At 48.1% G+C, this 24,496-nt stretch overlaps 2 protein-coding genes and 1 pseudogene across 2 annotated transcripts in view; 2 read left to right on the top strand and 1 right to left on the bottom strand.

The window, feature by feature from the left end:
• LOC137315794 (zinc finger protein 850-like) overlaps positions 1 to 18,965 on the bottom strand; it is a 135,136-nt gene extending 116,171 nt beyond the window's left edge. Inside the window, exons 1-3 of the mRNA XM_067980280.1 lie at positions 18,908 to 18,965; positions 15,442 to 16,550; position 3,651 (exon numbers count right to left, since the gene is read on the bottom strand). Coding sequence (XP_067836381.1) covers position 3,651; positions 15,442 to 16,188 — 748 coding nt within the window. The 5' untranslated portion in view covers positions 16,189 to 16,550; positions 18,908 to 18,965. The remainder of the gene's footprint in view (positions 1 to 3,650; positions 3,652 to 15,441; positions 16,551 to 18,907) is intronic.
• LOC137315784 (zinc finger protein 132-like) overlaps positions 1 to 24,496 on the top strand; it is a 272,791-nt gene that overhangs the window by 40,633 nt on the left and 207,662 nt on the right. The window lies entirely within an intron of this gene.
• Positions 1,273 to 8,848, top strand: LOC137315786 (zinc finger protein 235-like; annotated as a pseudogene).

Genomic DNA, 24,496 nt, shown 5'->3' with positions numbered 1-24,496 from the left:
AGAATCGAAGCTGCAGACTAAGTCCTGCTAATAAAGTTGTGTTGAACTTTAAAGGTGTATTCGACTCAGTGTTTGCTGAACCAGACTGAGGGGTAGAGAATCCAGTTTATCAATGACACTAAGTTAGGTGGCACAGTAAATAGTGTAGATGGGAGCAGAAAGTTGCAAGGGGGCAATGATAGATTCAGCGAGTGGGCAAAACGGTGGCAGGTGGAGTTGAATGTGGGGAAATGTGAATTCACCCACTTTGAACCTAAGACAGAGATCAGAGTATTTACCAAATGGCAAGCAACTGGAAACTGTGGAGGAGCAGAGAGATTTAGGGGTCCAAGTACAGAAATCACGAAAAGCTGGTGGATAGGTACAAAAAATAATTTTAATGGCTAAAGGAATGTTGGCCTTCATCGCAAGGGGGCTGGAATATAAAGGGGTGGAAGTTATGTTACAGTTGTACAGAGCTCTGGTTAAACCCCATCTGGAGGCTGCCTTCAGTTCTGGGCACTGCACCTCAGGGAGGATACTGGACTTGGAAGGGATGCAGCACAGATTCACCAGAGTGATACTGACAGGTTGCATAGACTGGACTTGTATTGTGTGGAGTAAAGAAGATTAAGCGGTGATCCAATCGAGGTGTTTAAGATGATTAAAATATTTGATAGGGTAGATGGAGAGAAACTACTTTCTCTGGTGGGGGAGTCCAGAACAAGGAGGCATAACTTTAAAATTAAAGTGAGGCCATTCAGGGGCAATGTCAGGAATCACTTCTTCACACAAAGGGTAGTGGAAATCTGGAACTCTCTCCCTGAGAGCAGTCGAGGCTGGGAGTCATCTGAAAATTTCAGATCTGAGATTGATAGATTTTTGATAGGCGAGGGTATTAAAGGTTATGGTACCAAGGCGGGTAGATGGAGTTAACATACAGATCAGATATGATACAATTAAATGGCAGAACAGGCTGGAGGGGCTGAATGGCCTCCTCCTGTACCGAATGATTAAATGTTCAAAATCACTGCACGAATTACAGAACGGACCGATTGTTAATAGGAGCTCCGTTAGTGAAATCCCCCGACATTCAAAGATAAACGGGACTGTCCCTTTAACTGTAAACAAAGGGGAGTGCCTGTCCCTTTAAATATCTGCCCCATTCCCACAGGCAGTGGGAGGAGGAACAGCGCGCGGTCTCATTCCGCCCAAAACCAGCGGGGCCTCGCGCGAGGGAGCAGCTCCATGAGGGGGCGGGGCCAGTGGGTGAGGGCGGGGCCTAGGCTCTGACGTCACCAGGAGCACAACGCGCAGGCGCGGGAGAAGCTCTGCGCGTTCGCCAGACGGAGTCGGAGGGTCGGGAGCAGGTAGGCGGGTGGCCGGGGACAGGACACTGAGAAACCGGGCGGAGGCCGCGCCCCACGGCTTATAAACATGGAGCGAGGCCGCAGGACCCGAGTCGGATCCTCTGGTCCCGAGTGTGAGCAGCCGGGCGGCAACTGCGGGACTTCTCCCGGGGAACAGGCCCGGGTTACCGGGGTAACCGGCCGCCATCTTGGTGCAGGAGGAGGGAGCGTCACTGCGCATGCGCGGCCATCTTGGTACAGGAACAGTGTGGGCGGGGTTCAGGATATTTCACTCAGAATCTCAACCCGTGCTGTACCTGCACCAGGAGTGTTTGATGGGACAGTGTAGAGGGAGCTTTACTCTGTATCTAACCCTGTACCTGCCCCGGGAGTGTTTGATGGGACAGTGCAGAGGGAGCTTTACTCTGTATCTAACCCGTGCTGTACCTGCCCTGGGAGTGTTTGATGGGACAGTGTAGAGGGAGCTTTACTCTGTATCTAACCCGTGCTGTACCTGCCCCGGGAGTGTTTGATGGGACAGTGCAGAGGGAGCTTTACTCTGTATCTAACCCGTGCTGTACCTGCCCCGGGAGTGTTTGATGGGACAGTGTGGAGGGAGCTTTACTCTGTATCTAACCCGTGCTGTACCTGCCCCGGGAGTGTTTGATGGGACAGTGCAGAGGGAGCTTTACTCTGTATCTAACCCGTGCTGTACCTGCCCCGGGAGTGTTTGATGGGACAGTGTAGAGGGAGCTTTACTCTGTATCTAACCCGTGCTGTACCTGCCCTGGGAGTGTTTGATGGGACAGTGCAGAGGGAGCTTTACTCTGTATCTAACCCGTGCTGTACCTGCCCTGGGAGTGTTTGATGGGACAGTGCAGAGGGAGCTTTACTCTGTATCTAACCCGTGCTGTACCTGCCCTGGGAGTGTTTGATGGGACAGTGTAGAGGGAGCTTTACTCTGTATCTAACCCGTGCTGTACCTGCCCCGGGAGTGTTTGATGGGACAGTGCAGAGGGAGCTTTACTCTGTATCTAACCCGTGCTGTACCTGCCCCGGGAGTGTTTGATGGGACAGTGTGGAGGGAGCTTTACTCTGTATCTAACCCGTGCTGTACCTGCCCCGGGAGTGTTTGATGGGACAGTGCAGAGGGAGCTTTACTCTGTATCTAACCCGTGCTGTACCTGCCCCGGGAGTGTTTGATGGGACAGTGTAGAGGGAGCTTTACTCTGTATCTAACCCGTGCTGTACCTGCCCTGGGAGTGTTTGATGAGACAGTGTAGGGGGAGCTTTACTCTGTATCTAACCCGTGCTGTACCTGCCCCGGGAGTGTTTGATGAGACAGTGTAGAGGGAGCTTTACTCTGTATCTAACCCGAGCTGTACCTGCCCCGGGAGTGTTTGATGGGACAGTGTAGAGGGAGCTTTACTCTGTATCTAACCCGTGCTGAACCTGCCCTGGGAGTGTTTGATGGGACAGTGTAGAGGGAGCTTTACTCTGTATCTAACCCGTGCTGTACCTGCCCCGGGAGTGTTTGATGAGACAGTGTAGAGGGAGCTTTACTCTGTACCTAACCCGTGCTGTACCTGCCCTGGGAGTGTTTGATGAGACAGTGTAGAGGGAGCTTTACTCTGTATCTAACCCGTGCTGTACCTGCCCCGGGAGTGTTTGATGAGACAGTGTAGAGGGAGCTTTACTCTGTATCTAACCCGTGCTGCACCTGCCCTGGGAGTGTTTGATGGGACAGTGTAGAGGGAGCTTTACTCTGTATCTAACCCGTGCTGTACCTGCCCTGGGAGTGTTTGGGACAGTGCAGAGGGAGCTTTACTCTGTGTCTAACCCGTGCTGTACCTGCCCTGGGAGTGTTTGGGACAGTGCACAGCAATCAATGACCAATGATTAACACTATTCACCCCTATTTATTAAAATCTGGGATAGAGATTCTGTACAACTTCATCAACGGAGCCTCTCTCTTTTCCTTTCCCTATTCTTCTTTCCAGAATGTTTCACTTCACATTTCTCTGCATTAAATTTCATCTGCCATCCATCTGTCCAATTTATTATCCAGTGTCCGTGACACTGAAGTCACTTCCAGTTCTCTTCACAGTTCCCCACACTCCCTATCTTGGTGGTATTTGAATTATCTGGAGATTTTCATCTTGTGCCCTATGTTCCCGAGCCCAGATCATTTCCCTGCATTGAGAAGAGCAATGGTCCCAACACTGACCCTGGGGGACACCACTGTTTACATCCCTCCAGTCTGAACAATATCCATTATCCACGACTCTCTGTTTTCTGCCCTTTCCCCAACTTCCTGTCCACGCTGCCCCACTCCCTTCAATTCCGTGAGCCTTAATTTTATCAACAAGCCTCCTGTGCGGCACCTTCTCAAACACCTTTAGACAATCCATCCACACAACACCCACTGCATTCCCTTTATCACCACACTGTGTTATTTCCTCAAATAATCCCTGCTGTCTGTCCTAAATTCATCCATTTTACGAACAAATGTTGAAATGTTTGCTCCACCTCACAGGGTTCCATCTGTTTAAAGCCACAGAGAGAGGTGGGTGAGGCCCATTGTTGGACAGTGTGAGCTGAGGGGTGGGGGAGGCCCATTGTTGGACAGTGTGAGCTGAGGGGTGGGAGAGGCCCATTGTCGGACAGTGTGAGCTGAGGGGTGGGAGAGGCCCATTGTTGGACAGTGTGAGCTGAGGGGTGGGAGAGGCCCATTGTTGGACAGTGTGAGCTGAGGGGTGGGAGAGGCCCATTGTTGGACAGTGTGAGCTGAGGGGAGGGAGAGGCCCATTGTTGGACAGTGTGAGCTGAGGGGTGGGAGAGGCCCATTGTTGGACAGTGTGAGCTGAGGGGTGGGAGAGGCCCATTGTTGGACAGTGTGAGCTGACGGGAGGGAGAGGCCCATTGTTGGACAGTGTGAGCTGAGGGGTGGGAGAGGCCCATTGTTGGACAGTGTGAGCTGAGGGGTGGGAGAGGCCCATTGTTGGACAGTGTGAGCTGAGGGGTGGGAGAGGCTCATTGTTGGACAGTGTGAGCTGAGGGGTGGGAGAGGCCCATTGTTGGACAGTGAGAGCTGAGGGGTGGGAGAGGCCCATTGTTGGACAGTGTGAGCTGAGCAGGCGCAGGAGACGCAGACTTCAGTGAACACCGAGTGCCCCCCAGACCCCAATATAAAACAGTGAACATTATCCCCCCCAGACCCCAATATAAAACAGTGAACATTATCCCCCAGACCCCAATATAAAACAGTGAACATTATCACCCCCAGACCCCAATATAAAACAGTGAACATTATCCCCCCCAGACCCCAATATAAAACAGTGAACATTATCCCCCCCAGACCCCAATATAAAACAGTGAACATTATCCCCCCCAGACCCCAATATAAAACAGTGAACATTATCCCCCCAGACCCCAATATAAAACAGTGAACATTATCCCCCCAGACCCCAATACAAAACAGTGAACATTATCCCCCCAGACCCCAATACAAAACAGTGAACATTATCCCCCCAGACTCCAATATAAAACAGTGAACATTATCCCCCCCAGACCCCAATATAAAACAGTGAACATTATCCCCCCAGACCCCAATATAAAACAGTGAACATTATCCCCCCCAGACCCCAATATAAAACAGTGAACATTATCCCCCCCAGACCCCAATATAAAACAGTGAACATTATCCCCCCAGACCCCAATATAAAACAGTGAACATTATCCCCCCAGACCCCAATATAAAACAGTGAACATTATCCCCCCCAGACCCCAATATAAAACAGTGAACATTATCACCCCCCAGACCCCAATATAAAACAGTGAACATTATCCCCCCAGACCCCAATATAAAACAGTGAACATTATCACCCCCCAGACCCCAATATAAAACAGTGAACATTATCCCCCCCAGACCCCAATATAAAACAGTGAACATTATCTCTTCTCCCCCCTGTCCCCCCCCCCACTGCCAAAACCAGACCCGAATGATGATGGATCAGGGAACGTCTGTAAAGGAAGTGGAAATGGTAACAGGTCAGAGAGCGTCTCATTCAAAGAGAAATCGGGATGTGTTCGTGAGCGTTTGTGTAAGAGGGAGAAATGGAGATGTGTCAAGGAGAGCCCGTGACCAAAATTGGGAGATGTTGCAGATGGACAGCATAAAGGGAGGGATAGAGTGTTGGACAGAGGGGGAGAGAGCACATCCACACAGACAGAGTCAGTAACTTCAGGGGAGGAGAGAGAGGGGAACCAGTGAGTGTCGAACTGAACCCAGTCAGAGTCAGCACCTTCAGGGGAGGGAGAGGAACCAGTGAGTGTAGAACTGAACCCAGTCAGAGTCAGCACCTTCAGGGGAGGAGAGAGAGGGGAACCAGTGAGTGTCGAACTGAACCCAGTCAGAGTCAACACCTTCAGGAGAGAGAGAGGGGAACCAGTGAGTGTGGAACTGAACCCAGTCAGAGTCAGCACCTTCAGGAGAGAGAGAGGGGAACCAGTGAGTGTGGAACTGAACCCAGTCAGAGTCAGCACCTTCAGGGGAGGAGAGAGAGGGGAACCAGTGAGTGTCGAACTGAACCCAGTCAGAGTCAACACCTTCAGGAGAGAGAGAGGGGAACCAGTGAGTGTGGAACTGAACCCAGTCAGAGTCAACACCTTCAGGAGAGAGAGAGGGGAACCAGTGAGTGTGGAACTGAACCCAGTCAGAGTCAGCACCTTCAATGGAGGGGAACCAGTGAGGGCAGAACTGAACCCAGTCAGTGTCAGCACCTTCAGGAGAGGAGAGAGAGGGGATCCAGTGAGTGTAGAACTGAACCCAGTCAGAGTCAGCACCTTCAGGAGAGGAGGATAAACTCAGGTGGAAGGAATAATGTTGGAGATGATGCGATGGGTTTGGATTTCAGCACAGGGAGGAGGGAGAGTGTGTGGGACGGGGATTTACAGTCTGGGGGAATGAGCGGGAAGAATGTTCCATCGAAACGAGAATTGTCTGTTCTGAATTTCTATCCTGTATTTACAGTGAGGACTTTTGTAAACTCCTTTTACAGGGGATTAGAAGGGGAGGATTTGCAGACGGGAAACTCAAACCAAACATCACGTCAAGATCTGACCGAGTCACTCGATTCATCATCGGCCTTTGAATGTGGAAGGAGAAATGTTTGTCTGTTCTTTCTGTGGGAAAAGACTTCAAACTTCAGTGTGACTGGAAAATCACTGAGACACACACCCGAGTGAGAGTGTTCCAGTGCTCTGAGTGTGGAAAGAGCTTTAACCAGTTACACAGCCTGAAAAAACATCGCACCGTTCACAGCGGGGAGAAACCGTCCACGTGTTGTGTGTGTGGACGAGGCTTCAACTGATCGTCCAACCTGGAGAGACACAAGGACACCCAGACCACGGAGAAACCGTGGAAATGTGGGGACTGTGGGAAGGGATTCAATTACCCGTCTCACCTGGAAACTCATCGACGCAGTCACACCGGGGAGAGGCCGTTCAACTGCTCCGTGTGTGGGAAGGGATTCACTTGTTCATCCAACCTGCTGACACACCAGCGAGTTCACACCGAGGAGAGGCCGTTCACCTGCTCCATGTGTGAGAAGGGTTTCACTTGTTTATCCAGCCTGCTGACACACCAGCGAGTTCACACCGAGGAGAGACCGTTCACCTGCTCCATGTGTGGGAAGAGATTCACTGTTTCATCCCACCTCACTTATCACCAACGCATTCACACCGGGGAGAGACCGTTCACCTGCTCCGTGTGTGGGAAGGGATTCACTCGTTCATCCCACCTCACTTATCACCAACTTGTTCACACTGATAAGAGACCTTTTAAATGTTCTGACTGTGAGAAGACCTTTAAAAGCACAAAGGATCTCCTGGCACACCAGCGAGTTCACATTGGGGAGAGACCGTTCACCTGCTCCGTGTGTGGGAAGGGATTCACTCGTTCATCCCACCTCACTGTGCACCGACTTGTTCACACTGATCAAGGACCCTTTAAATGTTCTAACTGTGAGAAAAGATTTAAAAGCAAAAGGAATCTGCAGAGACACCAACGTATTCACACTGGAGAGGCTGTTTAAAATGTTCTGAGACACCAGCGAGTTCACCTGTGACTGCAGGGGTTGGATTCTGCTGTTATTGCTGCTGTTAATCACATCCAGGACTGAACCATGTTCATTCTGACAGTTGGGGTTTGTTTCTGATGTTAAACTCCAGCCCAGTCCTCGGGGTTATTAATATTCTGGATAAATGTCAAATAAATCAGCTTTGTTTGTCCACTCAGAATGGTACCAGGGATGATGGACTTCAGTTATGTGGAGTCTGGAGAACCTGGGATTGTTCTTCAGAGAAGAATAAGGGGAGATTTAATGTAGGTGTTGAAAATTTTGAGGGGTTTTGATGGAGTAAATAAGGAGAAACTGTTCCACTGCCAGGAGGGTCAGTAACCAGAGGACACAGATTTAAGATAATTGGCAAAAGAAGCTGAGGGGAGATGAGGAGAATATTTTAATGCCCAGAGTTGTTGTGATCTGGAATGCACTGCCTGAAATGGTGGTGGATGCAGATTCAATTTGTAATAACTTTCAATGGGAATTGGATAAATACTTGAAGGGGGAAGATTTGCAGGGCTATTTGGAATGAGCGGGGGAGTGGCACTAATTGGAGAGCTCTTTCACAGAGCTGGCACAGGAACGATGGGCTTAATGGCCTCCTTCTGTTCTGTAATACTGGAATAGATACTGTTCTCTGCAGCTGCTACCGGGAGTCCCGAGGGCTGGAGAAGAACTTGATGCAGGAGGGGGAGGATCCAGTTGTTGTGATCCACGTAGGAACCAACGACATTGGTAGAACTAGGAATGAGGTTCTGCTGAGGGAGTTTGAAGAGCTCGGGTCCTAATTAAAAAGCAGAACCTCAAAGGTAATAATCTCTGGATTACTGCCTGAGCCACATGCAAATTGGCATTGGGACAGATTAGACGGTTAAATGGGTGACTGAAAGGGTGGTGTGGGAGACAGGGGTTTCGATTCATGGGGCACTGGCACCAGTACTGGGGAAAGAGGGAGCTGTTCCATTGGGACAGGCTCCACATGAACCAGGCTGGGACCAGTGTCCTGGCGAATCGAATAACTGGGCGGTAGATAGGGGGGAGGGTTCAGGTAAGGGTAAATTTATAATCTAAAGAGAAAAGTCAAGGCTGTAGAGCAGAGTAGCGATTTGTGTAAAAACCAGCAGAGTGTGTCAGGAAGGGACAGAGAGTTTAACAAAGGTAATAGGGTATTAGTGACTAAAGTCACATCAGGGAAAAGAGTAAAAAGTTAAAATTAAAGGCACTTTATCTGAATGCACGAAACATTCGGAACAAGATCGATGAATTAATGGCACAAATAGAGAGAAATGGGTTTGATCTCGTCGCCATCACTGAGACGTGGTTACAGGGTGACCAAGGTTGGGAACTAAATATTCCAGGGCACTTGACTTTTAGAAAAGATCGGCAAATTGGAAAAGGAGCGGTGAAGGGGAGGGAGAAGGGGGTGGGGAGAGGGGGTGGGGGGAGAGGGCGTAGCCCCGATAATAAAGGATGAAGTAAAGACAGTAATGAGAAAGGATCTTAGCTCAGAAAATCAGGATGTGGAATCAGTCTGGGTGGAGCTAAGAAATAACAAGGGGCAGAAAACACTGGAGGGAGTAGTTTACAGGCCCCCTAACAGAAGTTATAGTGTTGGACAGAGTATAAATCAGGAAATTAGAGGAGCTTGTAACAAGGGTAATACAATAATCGTGGGGACTTTAATCTTCATACAGACCGGGCAGAGGAAATTGGTAAAAGTAGTTTGGAGGACGAGCTCATGGAATTTATTCGAGACAGTTTTCCAGAACAATATGTCGAGGAACCAACGAGGGAACAGGTTATTTTAGATCTAGTATTGTGTAATGGGACAGGGTTAATTAATAATCTTATAATTAAGGATCCTCTGGGGAACAGTGATCATAATATGATAGAATTTCATATTGAGTTTGAGAGTGATGTCGTTAATTCCGAAACTATGGTGTTAAATTTAAACAAAGCCAACTCCGTAGGTATGAGGGGCGAGTCGGCTAAGGTAGATTGGGAAATTAGATTAACAGATATGACGGTAGATTAGCAATGGTGAACATTTAAAGAAATAATTCATAATTCTCAACAAATATCCCTTGAGGAATAAAAACTCTGTGTGCAAAGTGATCCTTCCGTGGCGAACTAGAGAAGTTAAGGACAGTATTAGATTAAAAGAAGAGGCTTTCAATGTTACCAAAAAGAGTTGTAAGCCTGAGTATTGGGAGGGCTTTAGAAACCAGCAAAGGATGACCAAGAAATTGATAGAGGGAGAAAATAGAATCTGCGTTTAAACTAGCAAGAAATATAAAGACAGATTGTAAGAGCTTCTACAAGGATGTAAAAAGGAAGAGATTAGCAAAAGTAAAAGTGGGTCCCTTCGAGGCTGAGACAGGAGAAATTATGATGGGGAATAAGGAAATGGCAGAGATGTTAAACAAATATTTTGTATCTGTCTTCACAGTAGAAGACACAAAAAACATACTGGAAATAGTGGGGAACCAAGGGTCTAATGAGAGTGAGGAACTTAAAGTAATTAAAATTTGTAAAGAAAAAGTACTGGAGAAATTAATGGGACTAAAAGCCGTCAAATCCCCTGGACCTAATGGCCTACGTCCTAGGGTTTTCAAAGAGATGGCTGCAGAGATAGTGGGTGAATTGGTTATGATCTTCCAGAATTCCCTAGATTCTAAAATGATCCCCATGGATTGGAAGGTAGCAAATGTAACCCCACTATTCAAGAAAGGTGGGAGAGAGCAAACAGGGAATGACAGGCCAGTTAGCCTGACATCAGTAGTGGGGAAAATGCTAGAATCTATTATTAAGGACGTAGTAACAGTGCATTTAGAAAATCATAACATGATTAGGCAGAGTCAGTACAGTTTTACGAAAGGGGAATCGTGTTTGACCACTCGAGTTTTTTTGAGGATGCAACTAGCAGGGATGATAAAGGGGAACCAGTGGATATAGAATATTTTAATTTTCAATAAGCATTCCATGAGGTGCCACATAAGAGGTTGTTACATAAGGTTAGGGCTCATGTGATTGGGGGTAATATATTTGCATGGATCGAGGATTGGTTCCTGGACAGAAAACAGAGGGTAAGGATAAAAGGGTCATTTTCAGGTTGGCAGGCTGTAACGAGTGGGGTATCGCAAGGATCGGTGCTTGGGCCTCAGCTATTTACAATCTATATCAATAACTTAGATGAGGGGACCGAGTGTAATGTATCCAAGTTTGCTGATGATTCAAAGCTAGGTGGGAAAGTAAGCTGTGAGGAGGACACAAAGAGGCTGCAAAGGGATATAGACAGGATAAGTGAGTGGGCAAGAAGGTGGCAGATGGGGTATAATGTGGGGAAATGTGAAATTATCCACTTTGGTAGAAAGAATAGAAATACAGGTTAATTTTTTTAAAGTGAGAGACTAAGAACTGTTGGTATTCAGAGGGATTTGGGTGCCTGAAACACGAATCACAGCAAGTTAACATGCAGGTACAGCAAGCAATTAGGAAGGCAAATGGTATATTCGCCTTTATTACAAAGGGGTTGGAGTATAAGAGTAAGGAGGTCTTGCTGCATTAAATAGGGCTGTGGTGAGACCTCACCTGGAGTACTGTGTACAGTTTTGGTCTCCCTATCCAAGGAAGGATATACTTGTCTTTGAGGGGGTGCAACAAAGGTTCACTGGATTGATTCCTGGGATGAGAGGGTTGTCCTATGAGGAGAGATTGAGTAGAATGGGCCTATATTCTCTGGAGTTTAGAAGAATGAGAGGTGATCTCATTGAAATGTATAAAATTCTTAGAGGGCTTGACAGGGTAGATGCTGAGAGGTTGTTTCCCCAGTCTGGAGAGTCCAGAACTAGAATTCATAGTCTCCAGATAAGGGATCGGCCATTTAGGACCGAGACGAGGAAGAATTTCTTCACTCAAAGGGTTGTGAATCTTTGGAATTCTCTACCCCAGAGGACTGTGGATGCTCAGTCGTTGAGTGTATTCAAGTTTGAGATTGATAGATTTTTGGACTCTCGAGGAATCAAGGGATATGGGGATCGGGCGGGAAAGTGGAGTTGAGGTCGAAGATCAGCCATGATCTTACTGAATGGCGGAGCAGGCTCGAGGGGCCGAATGGCCAACTCCTGCTCCTATTCCTTACTTTCTTAAACAAAATCACAGATGGTGTAATGAATGTTGATTTTAGAGAGTAAGGATGGGGGGAGGAGAGAGAGAGAGTGTGTTGAATGGGGAATTTACAGCTTCGGAGGTGACAGAATATTCGACAGAAACACCAACAACTTGTATTTATACAAAGCATTTAACGAAGTAAAACATCCCAAGGTGCTTCACAGGAGTGAAATCAAATAAAATTTGATACTAGAATTTGAAACTGGAGACAAGAAACTAGAATTGTCTGTTCTGAAATTCTATCCTGTAATTAAAGTAGGAACTTTGGTAAACTCCTTTTACAGGATATTAGAAGGGGAGGATTTGCAGATGGGAAACTCAAACCAAACATCACGTCAAGGTCTGACAGTCACTCGATTCATCAGGACCTGAATATCATCGGCCTTTGGATGTGGAAGGAAAAATCACCAATCACAGCGGTGAGGAACTGTACACGTGTTCTGTGTGTGAACATCCTTTCAGGCAATCGTCCAGCCCGTGAGACACAAACACAGACGTGCCAGGAATCAACAGTGTAAATGTGGGGACTGTGGGAAGGGATTCAGTTGCTGGAAACTCATCGACCCAGTCACACGGGGAGAGGCCGTTCACCAGCTGAGTGTGGGAATGGATTCACTCGATCATCTCACCCACTGCCACACCAGAATCTTCGTAATGGGGAGAATCCGTTCACCATCTCTGTGTGGAAAGGGATTCACTCAATCATCCCATTTACTCACACACTGGCACAGTCACACCGGAGGGAGACCGGTTGGAGAAAAAGTACAAGGTAAACTAATGGGTCCAAAGGCTGACAAGTCCCCTGGACCTGATGGCTTGCATCCAAGGGTCTTAAAGGAAGTGGCTACAGAGATAGTGGATGCATTGGTTGTAATCTTCCAGAATTCACTAGATTCTGGAAAGGTCCCAGCGGATTGGAAAACCGCAAACGTAACACCCCTATTCAAGAAGAGAGTGAGGCAGAGAGCAGGTAACGAGAGACCAGTTAGCCTAACATTTGTCATTGGGGAAAATGCTAGAAACTATTATTGAGGAAGTAGTAGCAGGACATTTGGAGACTCATAATACAATCAAGGAGAGTCAACATGGTTTTATGAAAGGGAAATCGTGCCTGACAAATTTATTAGAGTTCTTTGAGGATGTAACGAGCAGGGTGGATAAAGGGGAACCAATGGATGCAGTATATTTGGATTTCCAAAAGGCATTCGATAAGGTGCCACATAAAAGGTTACTGCACAAGATAAGAGCTCATGGTGTTGGGGGTAATATACTGGCATGGATAGAGGATTGGCTAATTAACAGAAAACAAAGAGTCAGGATAAAAGGGTCATTTTCAAAATGACAATCTGTAACTAGTGGGGTGCCGCAGGGCTCAGTGCTGGGGCCTCAACTATTTACAATATATATCAATGACTTGGATGAAGGAACAGAGTGTCTTGTGGCCAAATTTGCTGATGATACAAAGATAGGTGGAAAAGCAAGTTGCAATGAGGACACAAAGTGTCTGCAAAGGGATATTGACAGGTTAAGTGAATGGGCAAAAATTTGGCAGATGGAATATAATGTGGGAAAATGTGAAGTCGTCCACTTTGGGAGGAAAAAAAAGGAAAATATTATTTGAATGGAGAAATACTACAGAATGCTGCGGTACAGAGGGATCTGGGTGTCCTCGTACATGAAACACAAAAAGTCAACATACAGGTGCAGCATGCAAACAGAATATTGGCCTTTATTTCGAGGGGGATGGAGTATAAAAGCAGGGAAGTCATGCTACAACTGTACAGGGTGCTGGTGAGACCACACCTGGAGTACTGCGGACAGTTCTGGTGCCCTTATTTAAGGAAGGACATACTTGCATTGGAGGCAGTTCAGAGAAGGTTCACGAGGTTGATCCCGGGTATGGAAGGGTTGTCTTATGAGGAAAGATTGAACAGGTTGGGTCTATACTCATTGCAGTTTAGAAAAATGAGAGGAGATCTTATTGAAACATACAAGATTCTGAGGGGACTCGATCGGGTCGATGCTGAGAGAATGTTACCCCTCAGGGGGAATCTTAAACGAGGGGGCATAGTCTCAGAATCAGGGTTCGCCCGTTTAAGACAGAAATGAGGAGGAATTTCTTCTCCCACAGGGTCGTGATTCTTTGGAATTCTTTACCCCAAAAAGCTGTGGAGGCTGAGTCATTGAATACATTCAAGGCTGAGTTAGACAAATTGTTGATCAGCAAGGGAGTCAAAGGATATGGGGAAAGGGCAGGAAAGTGGAGTTGAGGTAAAAATCAGATCAGCCATGATCTCATTGAATGGCGGAGCAGGCTCGAGGGGCCGAATGGCCGACTCCTGCTCCGATCTCTTATGATCTCCCCGGTGCCCCGTCATGTGATCTCCCCAGTAGTTACCTGAAGTTGATCTTCCAGTTACAGTGGTGGTGGTGAAAACCTCGAGTTAACCGAGGGAACTTAGACTGGGGAATCTGAGGTTTGTGTGAAAGAAGTGAGTAATAAAAAAGGAAATTAATAAAAACTGATTCAATAAAAGAAAGAAACAGGTGAATTATACTAAAGTGAGCAATAAAAAGTAACTAAAAGAATACAAATGAAACCCATCTGATAATCAATGTTTAATATTAAAATATGAATCAATTATCTCTGCAGTTATTTATTTATCTGTTCCCAAAGAAAGAATGAAATCTCCAGGACCTGATGGTTTTCCCTCAGGGTATTAAATGAAACAGGTGGGGAAATTACAGAAACATTAGACATAGTTTCACAAAGCTCTCTGGACTCGGGAATTGTGCCTTTGGATATGAAAATATCACTCCAATATTTAAGAAAGGAGGAAGAGAGAGAAAAGGAAACGACAGATCTGTCAGTTTAACGTCAGGAGTTGGGAAGTTACTGGAATCTGTCACCAGAGACAGAATGATTGAGGACTCGAACAAGTCTGAGCTGATCAAAGAGAGTCGGTGTGGATTTGTGAAGGGTGGGTCATGTCTGACTAATCTCGATGAGTTTTTTGAGGTCACTAACAGGCTGGACAGGGAATGTCGATGGACATTGTGTGGATTTCCAGAAGGCATTTGATAGGGTTCAGCAAAAGAGATTATTCGCAAAAATAAAAGTGCACAAAATTGAAAGTGACCCTGTGACTTGTGTTGGGAGGTGGGAGACAGAGAGTGGGGATAAAGGGAACGTTCTTTGATTGGTGGGATGTGACAAGTGGTGTTCCCCAGGGATCTGGACTGGGGTCTCAGCTTTTCACCATATTTATCAATAACTTGGATGAAGGAAGAGAGAGTTTCATATCCAAGTTTGCAGATGACACTAAGTTAGGAGACACAGTAAGTTGTGTGGATGGGAGCAGGAAGTTACAAAGGGACAGATTTTGTGAGTGGACAAAACTGTGGCAGATGGAGTTCAGTGTGGGGAAGTGTGAGATCATGCACTTTGGATACAAGAAGGAAACATTGGAGTATTTTCTTAAAGTGAGAGACTGGGAACTGTGGAGGAGCAAAGGGATTTGGGTGTCTGTGCACACAAATCACGAAAAGCTAATGCCCAGATACAAAAAGTAATCACAAAGACTAATAAAATGTTGGCCTTTATTTCGAGGGCTGGAATACAAAGGGGAGGAAGTTATGCTTCAGTTCCACAGAGCCTCGGTCAGAGCCCCTCTGGAGTACATATATCCAGAATATTAAACTCCAGCCCAGTTATAGGCGTTATTAACATCAGAAACAAACCCCAACTGTCAGAATGAACATGGTTCAGTCCTGGATGTGATTAACAGCAGAATGCAACCCCTGCATCACAGGTGAACTCGCTGGTGTGTCAGCAGGTGGGATGAACGAGTGAATCCCTTCCCACACACGGAGCAGGGGAACGGCCTCTCCCCAGTGTGAGTACGTTGGTGTCTCAGCAGGTGGGATGAACGAGTGAATCCCTTCCCACACACGAAGCAGGTGAACGGCCTCTCCCCAGTGTGAATTCGCTGGTGTGTCAGCAGAGTGGATGTCTGAGTGAATCCCTTCCCACACACTGAGCAGGTGAACGGCCTCTCCCCAGTGTGAACTCGTTCATGTTTCAGCAGTTCCCTTGTTCCCTTGAAGCTCTTCCCACAGTCAGAACATTTAAACGGTCTCTTATCAGTGTGAACAAGTTGGTGTTCAATGAGGCTGGATGACTGAGTGAATCCTTTCCCACACACGGAGCAGGTGAACGGCCTCTCCCCAGTATGAACTCGCTGGTGTGTCAGCAGGTGGGATGACCGAGTGAATCCCTTCCCACACACGGAGCAGGTGAACGGCCTTTCCCCAGAATGAACTCGCCGGTGTTTCAGCAGGTTGGAAGACTCAGTGAATCCCTTCCCACACACTGTGCAGGTGAACGGCCTTTCCCCAGTATGAACTCGCCCGTGTTTCAGCAGGTGGGATGATTTAATGAATCCCTTCCCACACACTGAGCAAGTGAACGGCCTCTCCCCAGTGTGACTGCGTCGATGAGTTTCCAGCTGGGACGGGTAATTGAATCCCTTCCCACAGTCCCCACATTTCCACGGTTTCTCCATGGTCCGGGTGTCCTTGTGTCTCCAGGTTGGACGATCAGTTGAAGCCTCGTCCACACACAGAACACGTGGACGGTTTCTCCCCGCTGTGAATGGTGCGATGTTTTTTCAGGCTGTGCAACTGGTTAAAGCTCTTTCCACACTCAGTGCACTGGAACACTCTCACTCGGGTGTGTGTGTCTCGGTGATTTTCCAGTCACACTGATGTTTGAAATCTTTTCCCACAGACAGAACAGATAAACATTTCTCCTTCCACATTCAAAGGCTGATGATATTCAGGTCCTGATGAATCGAGTGACTCTGTTAGATCTTGATATGATGTTTGGTTTGAGTTTCCCGTCTGCAAATCCTCCCCTTCTAATACCCTGTAAAAGGAGTTTACAAAAGTCATCACTGTAAATACAGGATAGAAATTCAGAACAGACAATTCTCGTTTCGATGGAACATTCTTCCCGCTCATTCCCCCAGACTGTAAATCCCCGTCCCACACACTCTCCCTCCTCCCTGTGCTGAAATCCAAACCCATCGCACCATCTCCATCATTTCTTCCCTCCACTCCCAGTTTCCTCCCTCCCTCTACTCTGGTCGGGTTCAGTTCTCCACCCCCTGGGAGCAGAGTGAGAGGAAAATAAATGAGGCACAGGGACCCTGAAGCCCCGCCCACTCTTTGTTCACAGTCACTGGGACCCTGAAGCCCCGCCCACTCTTTGTTCACCGTCACAGGGACCCTGAAGCCCCGCCCACTCTTTGTTCACCGTCACAGGGACCCTGAAGCCCCACCCACTCTTTGTTCACCGTCACAGGGACCCTGAAGCCCCGCCCACTCTTTGTTCACAGTCACAGGGACCCTGAAGCCCCGCCCACTCTTTGTTCACAGTCACAGGGACCCTGAAGCCCCGCCCACTCTTTGTTCACAGTCACTGGGACCCTGAAGCCCCGCCCACTCTTTGTTCACAGTCACTGGGACCCTGAAGCCCCGCCCACTCTTTGTTCACAGTCACTGGGACCCTGAAGCCCCGCCCACTCTTTGTTCACCGTCACAGGGACCCTGAAGCCCCGCCCACTCTTTGTTCAGTGTCACAGGGACCCTGAAGCCCCGCCCACTCTTTGTTCACCGTCACAGGGACCCTGAAGCCCCGCCCACTCTTTGTTCACCGTCACAGGGACCCTGAAGCCCCGCCCACTCTTTGTTCACCGTCACTGGGACCCTGAAGCCCCGCCCACTCTTTGTTCCCAGTCACTGGGACCCTGAAGCCCCGCCCACTCTTTGTTCCCGGTCACTGGGACCCTGAAGCCCCGCCCACTCTTTGTTCACCGTCACTGGGACCCTGAAGCCCCGCCCACTCTTTGTTCACAGTCACTGGGACCCTGAAGCCCCGCCCACTCTTTGTTCCCAGTCGCAGGGACCCTGAAGCCCCGCCCACTCTTTGTTCCCAGTCACAGGGACCCTGAAGCCCCGCCCACTCTTTGTTCCCAGTCACTGGGACCCTGAAGCCCCGCCCACTCTGTTCCCAGTCACTGGGACCCTGAAGCCCTGCCCACTCTTTGTTCCCAGTCACTGGGACCCTGAAGCCCCGCCCACTCTTTGTTCACAGTCACAGGGACCCTGAAGCCCCGCCCACTCTTTGTTCACAGTCACTGGGACCCTGAAGCCCCGCCCACTCTTTGTTCACAGTCACAGGGACCCTGAAGCCCCGCCCACTCTTTGTTCCCAGTCACAGGGAACCTGAAGCCCCGCCCACTCTTTGTTCCCAGTCACTGGGACCCTGAAGCCCCGCCCACTCTTTGTTCCCAGTCACTGGGACCCTGAAGCCCCGCCCACTCTTTGTTCACAGTCACTGGGACCCTGAAGCCCCGCCCACTCTTTGTTCACAGTCACTGGGACCCTGAAGCCCCGCCCACTCTTTGTTCACCGTCACTGGGACCCTGAAGCCCCGCCCACTCTTTGTTCACCGTCACTGGGACCCTGAAGCCCCGCCCACTCTTTGTTCACAGTCACTGGGACCCTGAAGCCCCGCCCACTCTTTGTTCACAGTCACTGGGACCCTGAAGCCCCGCCCACTCTTTGTTCACCGTCACTGGGACCCTGAAGCCCCGCCCACCCTTTGTTCCTGGTCACTGGGACCCTGAAGCCCCGCCCACTCTTTGTTCCCGGTCACTGGGACTCGGAAGCCCCGCCCACTCTTTGTTCCTGGTCACTGGGACCCTGAAGCCCCGCCCACTCTTTGTTCCCGGTCACTGGGACTCGGAAGCCCCGCCCACTCTTTGTTCACAGTCACTGGGACCCTGAAGCCCCGCCCACTCTTTGTTCACAGTCACTGGGACCCTGAAGCCCCGCCCACTCTTTGTTCACAGTCACTGGGACCCTGAAGCCCCGCCCACTCTTTGTTCCCCGTCACTGGGACCCTGAAGCCCCGCCCACTCTTTGTTCCCCGTCACTGGGACCCTGAAGCCCCGCCCACTCTTTGTTCCCAGTCACAGGGACCCTGAAGCCCCGCCCACACGGTTCTCGGCAAAGATGGCCGCGCATGCGCCGTGACCCCTTCCTTCTTTGACCAAGATGGCGGCCAGTTACCCGCTCACCCGGGCGGCCGCCGGTCGGGCCTGTCACCGCGGTGTAAACACGGGGCCTGTGGGCTCTTATTCGGTGCCTGAGGCCTACACCGGGTGTTTATGAAGCTTCCCTGCCCACCCACGGGTCCAATTCCTCCCCCGCGCCCACCGTCTCCGACCGGATCCCGACCCGCCTGTTCCGCCTCGGTCCGTCTCCACCACTCGCACCGCGCATGCTCAGAGCACCGCCCATTCCCGCGCCTGCGCACTGGGCTCCTGTAGTCACTGATAGGGCACTTTCTGGGCCGCGGGGGATTCTGGGTAAACACTCCGCCATTGAAGGTCCGAATCGGTGAACAGAAATTTCGTCATCGCATCGAGATTGGGGCCGGAGGGACAATAAACATTAAACAAAATCAATCAATAAATTATACAGAAACCCGAGTGCCCGGGCCCTCAGACAGGGAGCGAAGTTCACCGGTCGCCACTTTTCCTTCACCAACTCGCACCTCAGGCCCCGCCCAGTCTGGTTCAATTGATCAATGTTTCCAACTGTGTTTTCCACCTCGAGTTCAGGCCTGTCATTCTCAGAGAAACTTCGAGGCCTCATTCTTTCTGTGTGCTGTGAGGACCGATATCGTTCATCTTGATCTATTTCTAGTTTAATAAGTTTTGCTGAATGTGGCCCAGGCCAAGTGTCAGGAGATCGGATCAGGCCCACCATCGAAAATGAGTTTGACCCCCTGAGATAGACAATGTGAACCGGATTATCCTCATCCACTGACCCAGCAACTTCTTCAAGAAACACCCCTGAGATAGACAATGTGAACCGGATTATCCTCATCCACTGACCCAGCAACTTCTTCAAAAAACACCCCTGAGATAGACAATGTGAACCGGATTATCCTCATCCACTGACCCAGCAACTTCTTCAAAAAACACCCCTGAGATCGACAATGTGAACCGGATTATCCTCATCCACTGACCCAGCAACTTCTTCAAAAAACACCCCTGAGATAGACAATGTGAACCGGATTATCCTCATCCACTGACCCAGCAACTTCCTCAAGAAACACCCCTGAGATAGACAATGTGAACCGGATTATCCTCATCCACTGACCCAGCAACTTCTTCAAAAAACACCCCTGAGATAGACAATATGAACCGGATTATCCTCATCCACTGACCCAGCAACTTCTTCAAAAAACACCCCTGAGATCGACAATGTGAACCGGATTATCCTCATCCACTGACCCAGCAACTTCTTCAAAAAACACCCCTGAGATAGACAATGTGAACCGGATTATCCTCATCCACTGACCCAGCAACTTCCTCAAAAAACACCCCTGAGATCGACAATGTGAACCGGATTATCCTCATCCACTGACCCAGCAACTTCTTCAAAAAACACCCCTGAGACAGACAATGTGAACCGGATTATCCTCATCCACTGACCCAGCAACTTCTTCAAAAAACTCATACAAATTTGTAAGACGCGACCTTCTTGTCTGGAAGCCATGTTGAGTGTCTCTCACGGCCCCTTCTCTTTCCCCGTGATCAAAAACAGAATCTCTTCGGATCTCTTCAAGAATCTTCCCTATGGTCGAGGTCACACTGACGGGCCTGTCGTTTCCTGGCTCTGATATGTCCCCTTTTTTGAGAATGGGAACTCCGTGAGTTACCTTCCAATCTCAGGGAACAATCCCTGACTCTATTGAGCTGTTGAAGATCCAGGCAAGGGGCTCACAGAGCACCCGTCCCATCTCTTTAAACACAAAGATCTCTCAGCTTCTCTAATGGCTGATTTTTTCTCCCTCAATTGTGAGTGATATTTGTTCCCGGTCTCCTGTAAACCCCTGTAAACATCTTGATCCGAACTGGGTTAATGGTGTCTAACCCGCTCACATCAATAAAACAGGGAATCTGGAAACACACTGCAGCTCCTTCTTTATCTGGAGATCAAATGACTGGTGGATAATTGTACCAGCCGTTAACAGGCTCCTGTGAACTCCTCCCTCTGCTATTTTAATGCAGACTTTAACCCATTTATTTTGAACAGGTTTATTTTAAATGAGTTAACAGCTGCCTTAAAATAATAGACTCAGGACTGTAACACAAACAGGTTCAATCTTTGTCGAATAATTCCCAGTCAGTTTTAGACTGGAAACTTAAACCTGCCCTTTCCCTTTCAGTCAGGAACAGATCCCAGTTTTACCCCAATCTCTAATTTGACAGCATGTTTCCAGCATTCCCCGTTGTTCTTCCTGATCTAAACACAGTTGTAAAGGAGCCTTCTGTTCCGTGCCTGGAGCTCTGAACCATGGAAGAGAGCGTCTGGGACACATTTCTTACACGCCTCAAGATTAACCGACACGGCGACTCTGCTGTCAGTGAAGGGAGAGGAGAAATCCCAAAGTGCCGTTTGCCCCTCTCAGTGTGGCCCTGAAAGACTGTGTCCGGGCTGAAGTTCTGTTCCCACCGGACGATCCTCCCCCCAGATTGTCCTTTCTGAGCTCCAGTCAGGTGATGCTAAACACTCAGGTGGGAAAAACCAAAATCTGCATAGGAACATCGGAACAGGAGTAGGCCATTCAGCCCCTCGTGCCTGCTCCGCCATTTGATAAGATCATGGCTGATCTGTGATCTAACTCCATATACCTGCCTTTGGCCCATATCCCTTAATACCTTTAGTTGCCAAAAAGCTATCTATCTCAGATTTAAATTTAGCAATTGAGCTAGTATCAATTGCCGTTTGCAGAAGAGAGTTCCAAACTTCTACAACCCTTTGTGTGTAGAAATGTTTTCTAATCTCGCTCCTGAAAGGTCTGGCTCTAATTTTTAGACTGTGCCCCCTACTCCTAAAATCCCCAACCAGTGGAAATAGTTTCTCTCTATCCACCCTATCTGTTACCCATAATATCTTATAAACTTCGATCACATCACCCCTTAACCTTCGAAACTCGAGAGAATACAACCCCAATTTGTGTAATCTCTCCTCGTAACTTAACCCTTGAAGTCCGGGTATCATTCTAGTAAACCTACGCTGCACTCCCTCCAAGGCCAATATGTCCTTCCGAAGGTGCGGTGCCCAGAACTGCTCACAGTACTCAAGGTGCAGTCGAACCAGGGTTTTGTATAGCTGCAGCATAACTTCTGCCCCCTTGTACTATAGTCCTCTCGATATAAAGGCCAACATTCCATTTGCCTTCTTGATTATTTTCTGCACCTGTTCATGACACTTCAATGATCTATGTACCTGAACCCCTAAGTCCCTTTGGACATCCACTGTTTTTCACTTTTTACCATTTAGAAAGTACCCTGTTCTATCCTTTTTTGATCCAAAGTGGATGACCTCACATTTGTCCACATTGAATTCCATTTGCCACAGTTTTGCCCATTCACCTAATCTATCAATATCGCTTTGTAATTTTATGTTTTCATCTACACTGCTTACAATGCCACCAATCTTTGTGTCATCGGCAAACTTAGATATGAGACTTTCTATGCCTTCATCTAAGTCGTTGATAAATATTGTGAATAATTGAGGCCCCAAGACAGATCCCTGCGGGACTCCACTAGTCACATCCTGCCAATGGGAGTACCTTCCCATTATCCCTACTCTCTGTCGCCTTTCGCTCAGCCAACTTCCTAACCAAGTCCGTACTTTTCCCTCGATTCCATGGGCTTCTATCTTAGCTAACAGTCTCTTATGTGGGACCTTATCAAATGCCTGCTGGAAGTCCATATAAATAACATCCATTGACATTCCCCAGTCCACTACTTTAGTCACCTCTTCAAAAAATTCAATCAGGTTTGTCAGGCACGACCTACCTTTCACAAATCCATGCTGGCTCTCTCTGATTAACTGAAAATTCTCGAGGTGTTCAGTCACCCTATCCTTAATTATAGACTCCAGCATTTTCCCCACAACAGATGTCAGGCTAACTGGTCTATAATTCCTCGGTTTCCCTCTCTCTCCTTTCTTAAAAAGTGGAGTGACGTGCAATTTTCCAATCTAGAGGGACAGTTCCTGAATCTATGGAACTTTGAAAGATTATAGTTAGGGCATCCACAATGTGCTCACCTACTTCCTTTAAAACCCTGGGATGGAAACCATCTGGTACTGGGGATTTGTCACTCTTTAGTGCTATTATTTTCTTCATTACTGTTGCTTTACTGATGTTAATTTTATCGAGTCCCTGTCCCCGATTCAATGTTAGTTTTCTTGGGATTTCCGGCATGCTATCCTCTTTTTCTACTGTAAATACTGACGCAAAGTAATTGTTCAACATGTCCGCCATTTCCCCATTGTCAATGACAGTATCCCCACTTTCAGTTTTTAAGGGGCCAACACTGCTCCTGACCACCCTCTTTTTCCTAATGTAACTATAAAGGTTCTTCGTATTGGTTTTGATATCCCTTGCGAGTTTCTTTTCATAATCTCTTTTTGTAGCTCTTACTATCTGTTTTGTGACCCTTTGTTGATCTTTGTATCTTTCCCATTCGCCAGGATCTGTGCCATTTTTTTGCCTTTTTGTATGCCCTTTCCTTACATCTTATACTGTCCCTTACCTCTTTAGTTGTCCATGGCTGTTTTTTTTGGCAAATAGAGTTCTTGCCCCTCAGGGGTATAAACCGGTTCTGTATCACGTTAAATGTTTCTTTAAACGTTTTCCACTGATCATCAGCAGATCATTAACTCACTGATCATTAACAGATTTCCTATTTCTCAGTTCAACCCATAAGGTCTCTGTTGGCTGCTTACCTCTCGTTATATCCCCCTTTATCATTGAAGTGATTTCATCTCTAATCATTAAGGCTACTCCTCCCCCTCTTCCATTTTCCCTATCTCTCCTGTAGACCTTATAACCCGGTATATTTAATTCCCAATCCTGACCATCCTGCAGCCATGTCTCAGTAATAGCTATCATGTCATACCCTCCAATTTGAATTTGAACCTGTAGTTCATTTAATTTATTCCTTATACTCCGTGCATTTGTATATAGAACTCTTGAGTTGGGCCACACACCCTAGCCTGACCTTCAGCTTTGATGCTGGGTTAATCACCTTACGCCTTCTAGTTTTCACTTTATCTGTCGTGCCTAAAGTACACTTTCTTTCTGCTGCTCTACGCTTTTCCCTTTCACTTGTTCTTGAACTACTACTTGTATTGTAAATTTCCCCTGGGTCTTCCCCTCTCTTGCTGCTCTCAACTTTACTCTCTTCTGACTCCCCGCTCAGGTTCCCATCCCCCTGCCACTCCAGTTTAAACCTTCCCCAACAGCACTAGCAAACACCCTCGCGAGGACATTGGTCCCGGTCCTGCTCGGGTGTAACCCGACACGCTTGTACAGGTCCCACCTTCCCCAGAACCGGTCCCAATGTCCCAGGAATCTAAATCCCTCCCTCCTACACCATCCCTGCAGCCACGCATTCATCCTGTCTATTCTCCTGTTCCTGTACTCACCAGCAAGTGGCACTGGTAGTAATCCTGAGATCACTACCTTTGAGGTCCTGCTTTTTAATTTATCTCCTAACTCCTTAAATTCACCTTGCAGGACCTCATCCCTTTTTTTTACCTATGTCGTTGGTACCGATATGGACCACGACGACTGGCTGTTCACCCTCCCCTTCCAGAATGCCCTGCAGCCGCTCCGTGACATCCTTGACCCTAGCACCAGGGAGGCAACATACCATCCTGGAGTCACGTTTGCGGCCACAGAAACGCCTATCTGTTCCCCTGACAATTGAATCCCCT

This window comes from Heptranchias perlo, unplaced genomic scaffold (assembly GCF_035084215.1).
Source record: "Heptranchias perlo isolate sHepPer1 unplaced genomic scaffold, sHepPer1.hap1 HAP1_SCAFFOLD_56, whole genome shotgun sequence".
Lineage (NCBI taxonomy): Eukaryota > Metazoa > Chordata > Chondrichthyes > Hexanchiformes > Hexanchidae > Heptranchias > Heptranchias perlo.
This window is presented reverse-complemented; position numbering and strand designations above follow the sequence as displayed.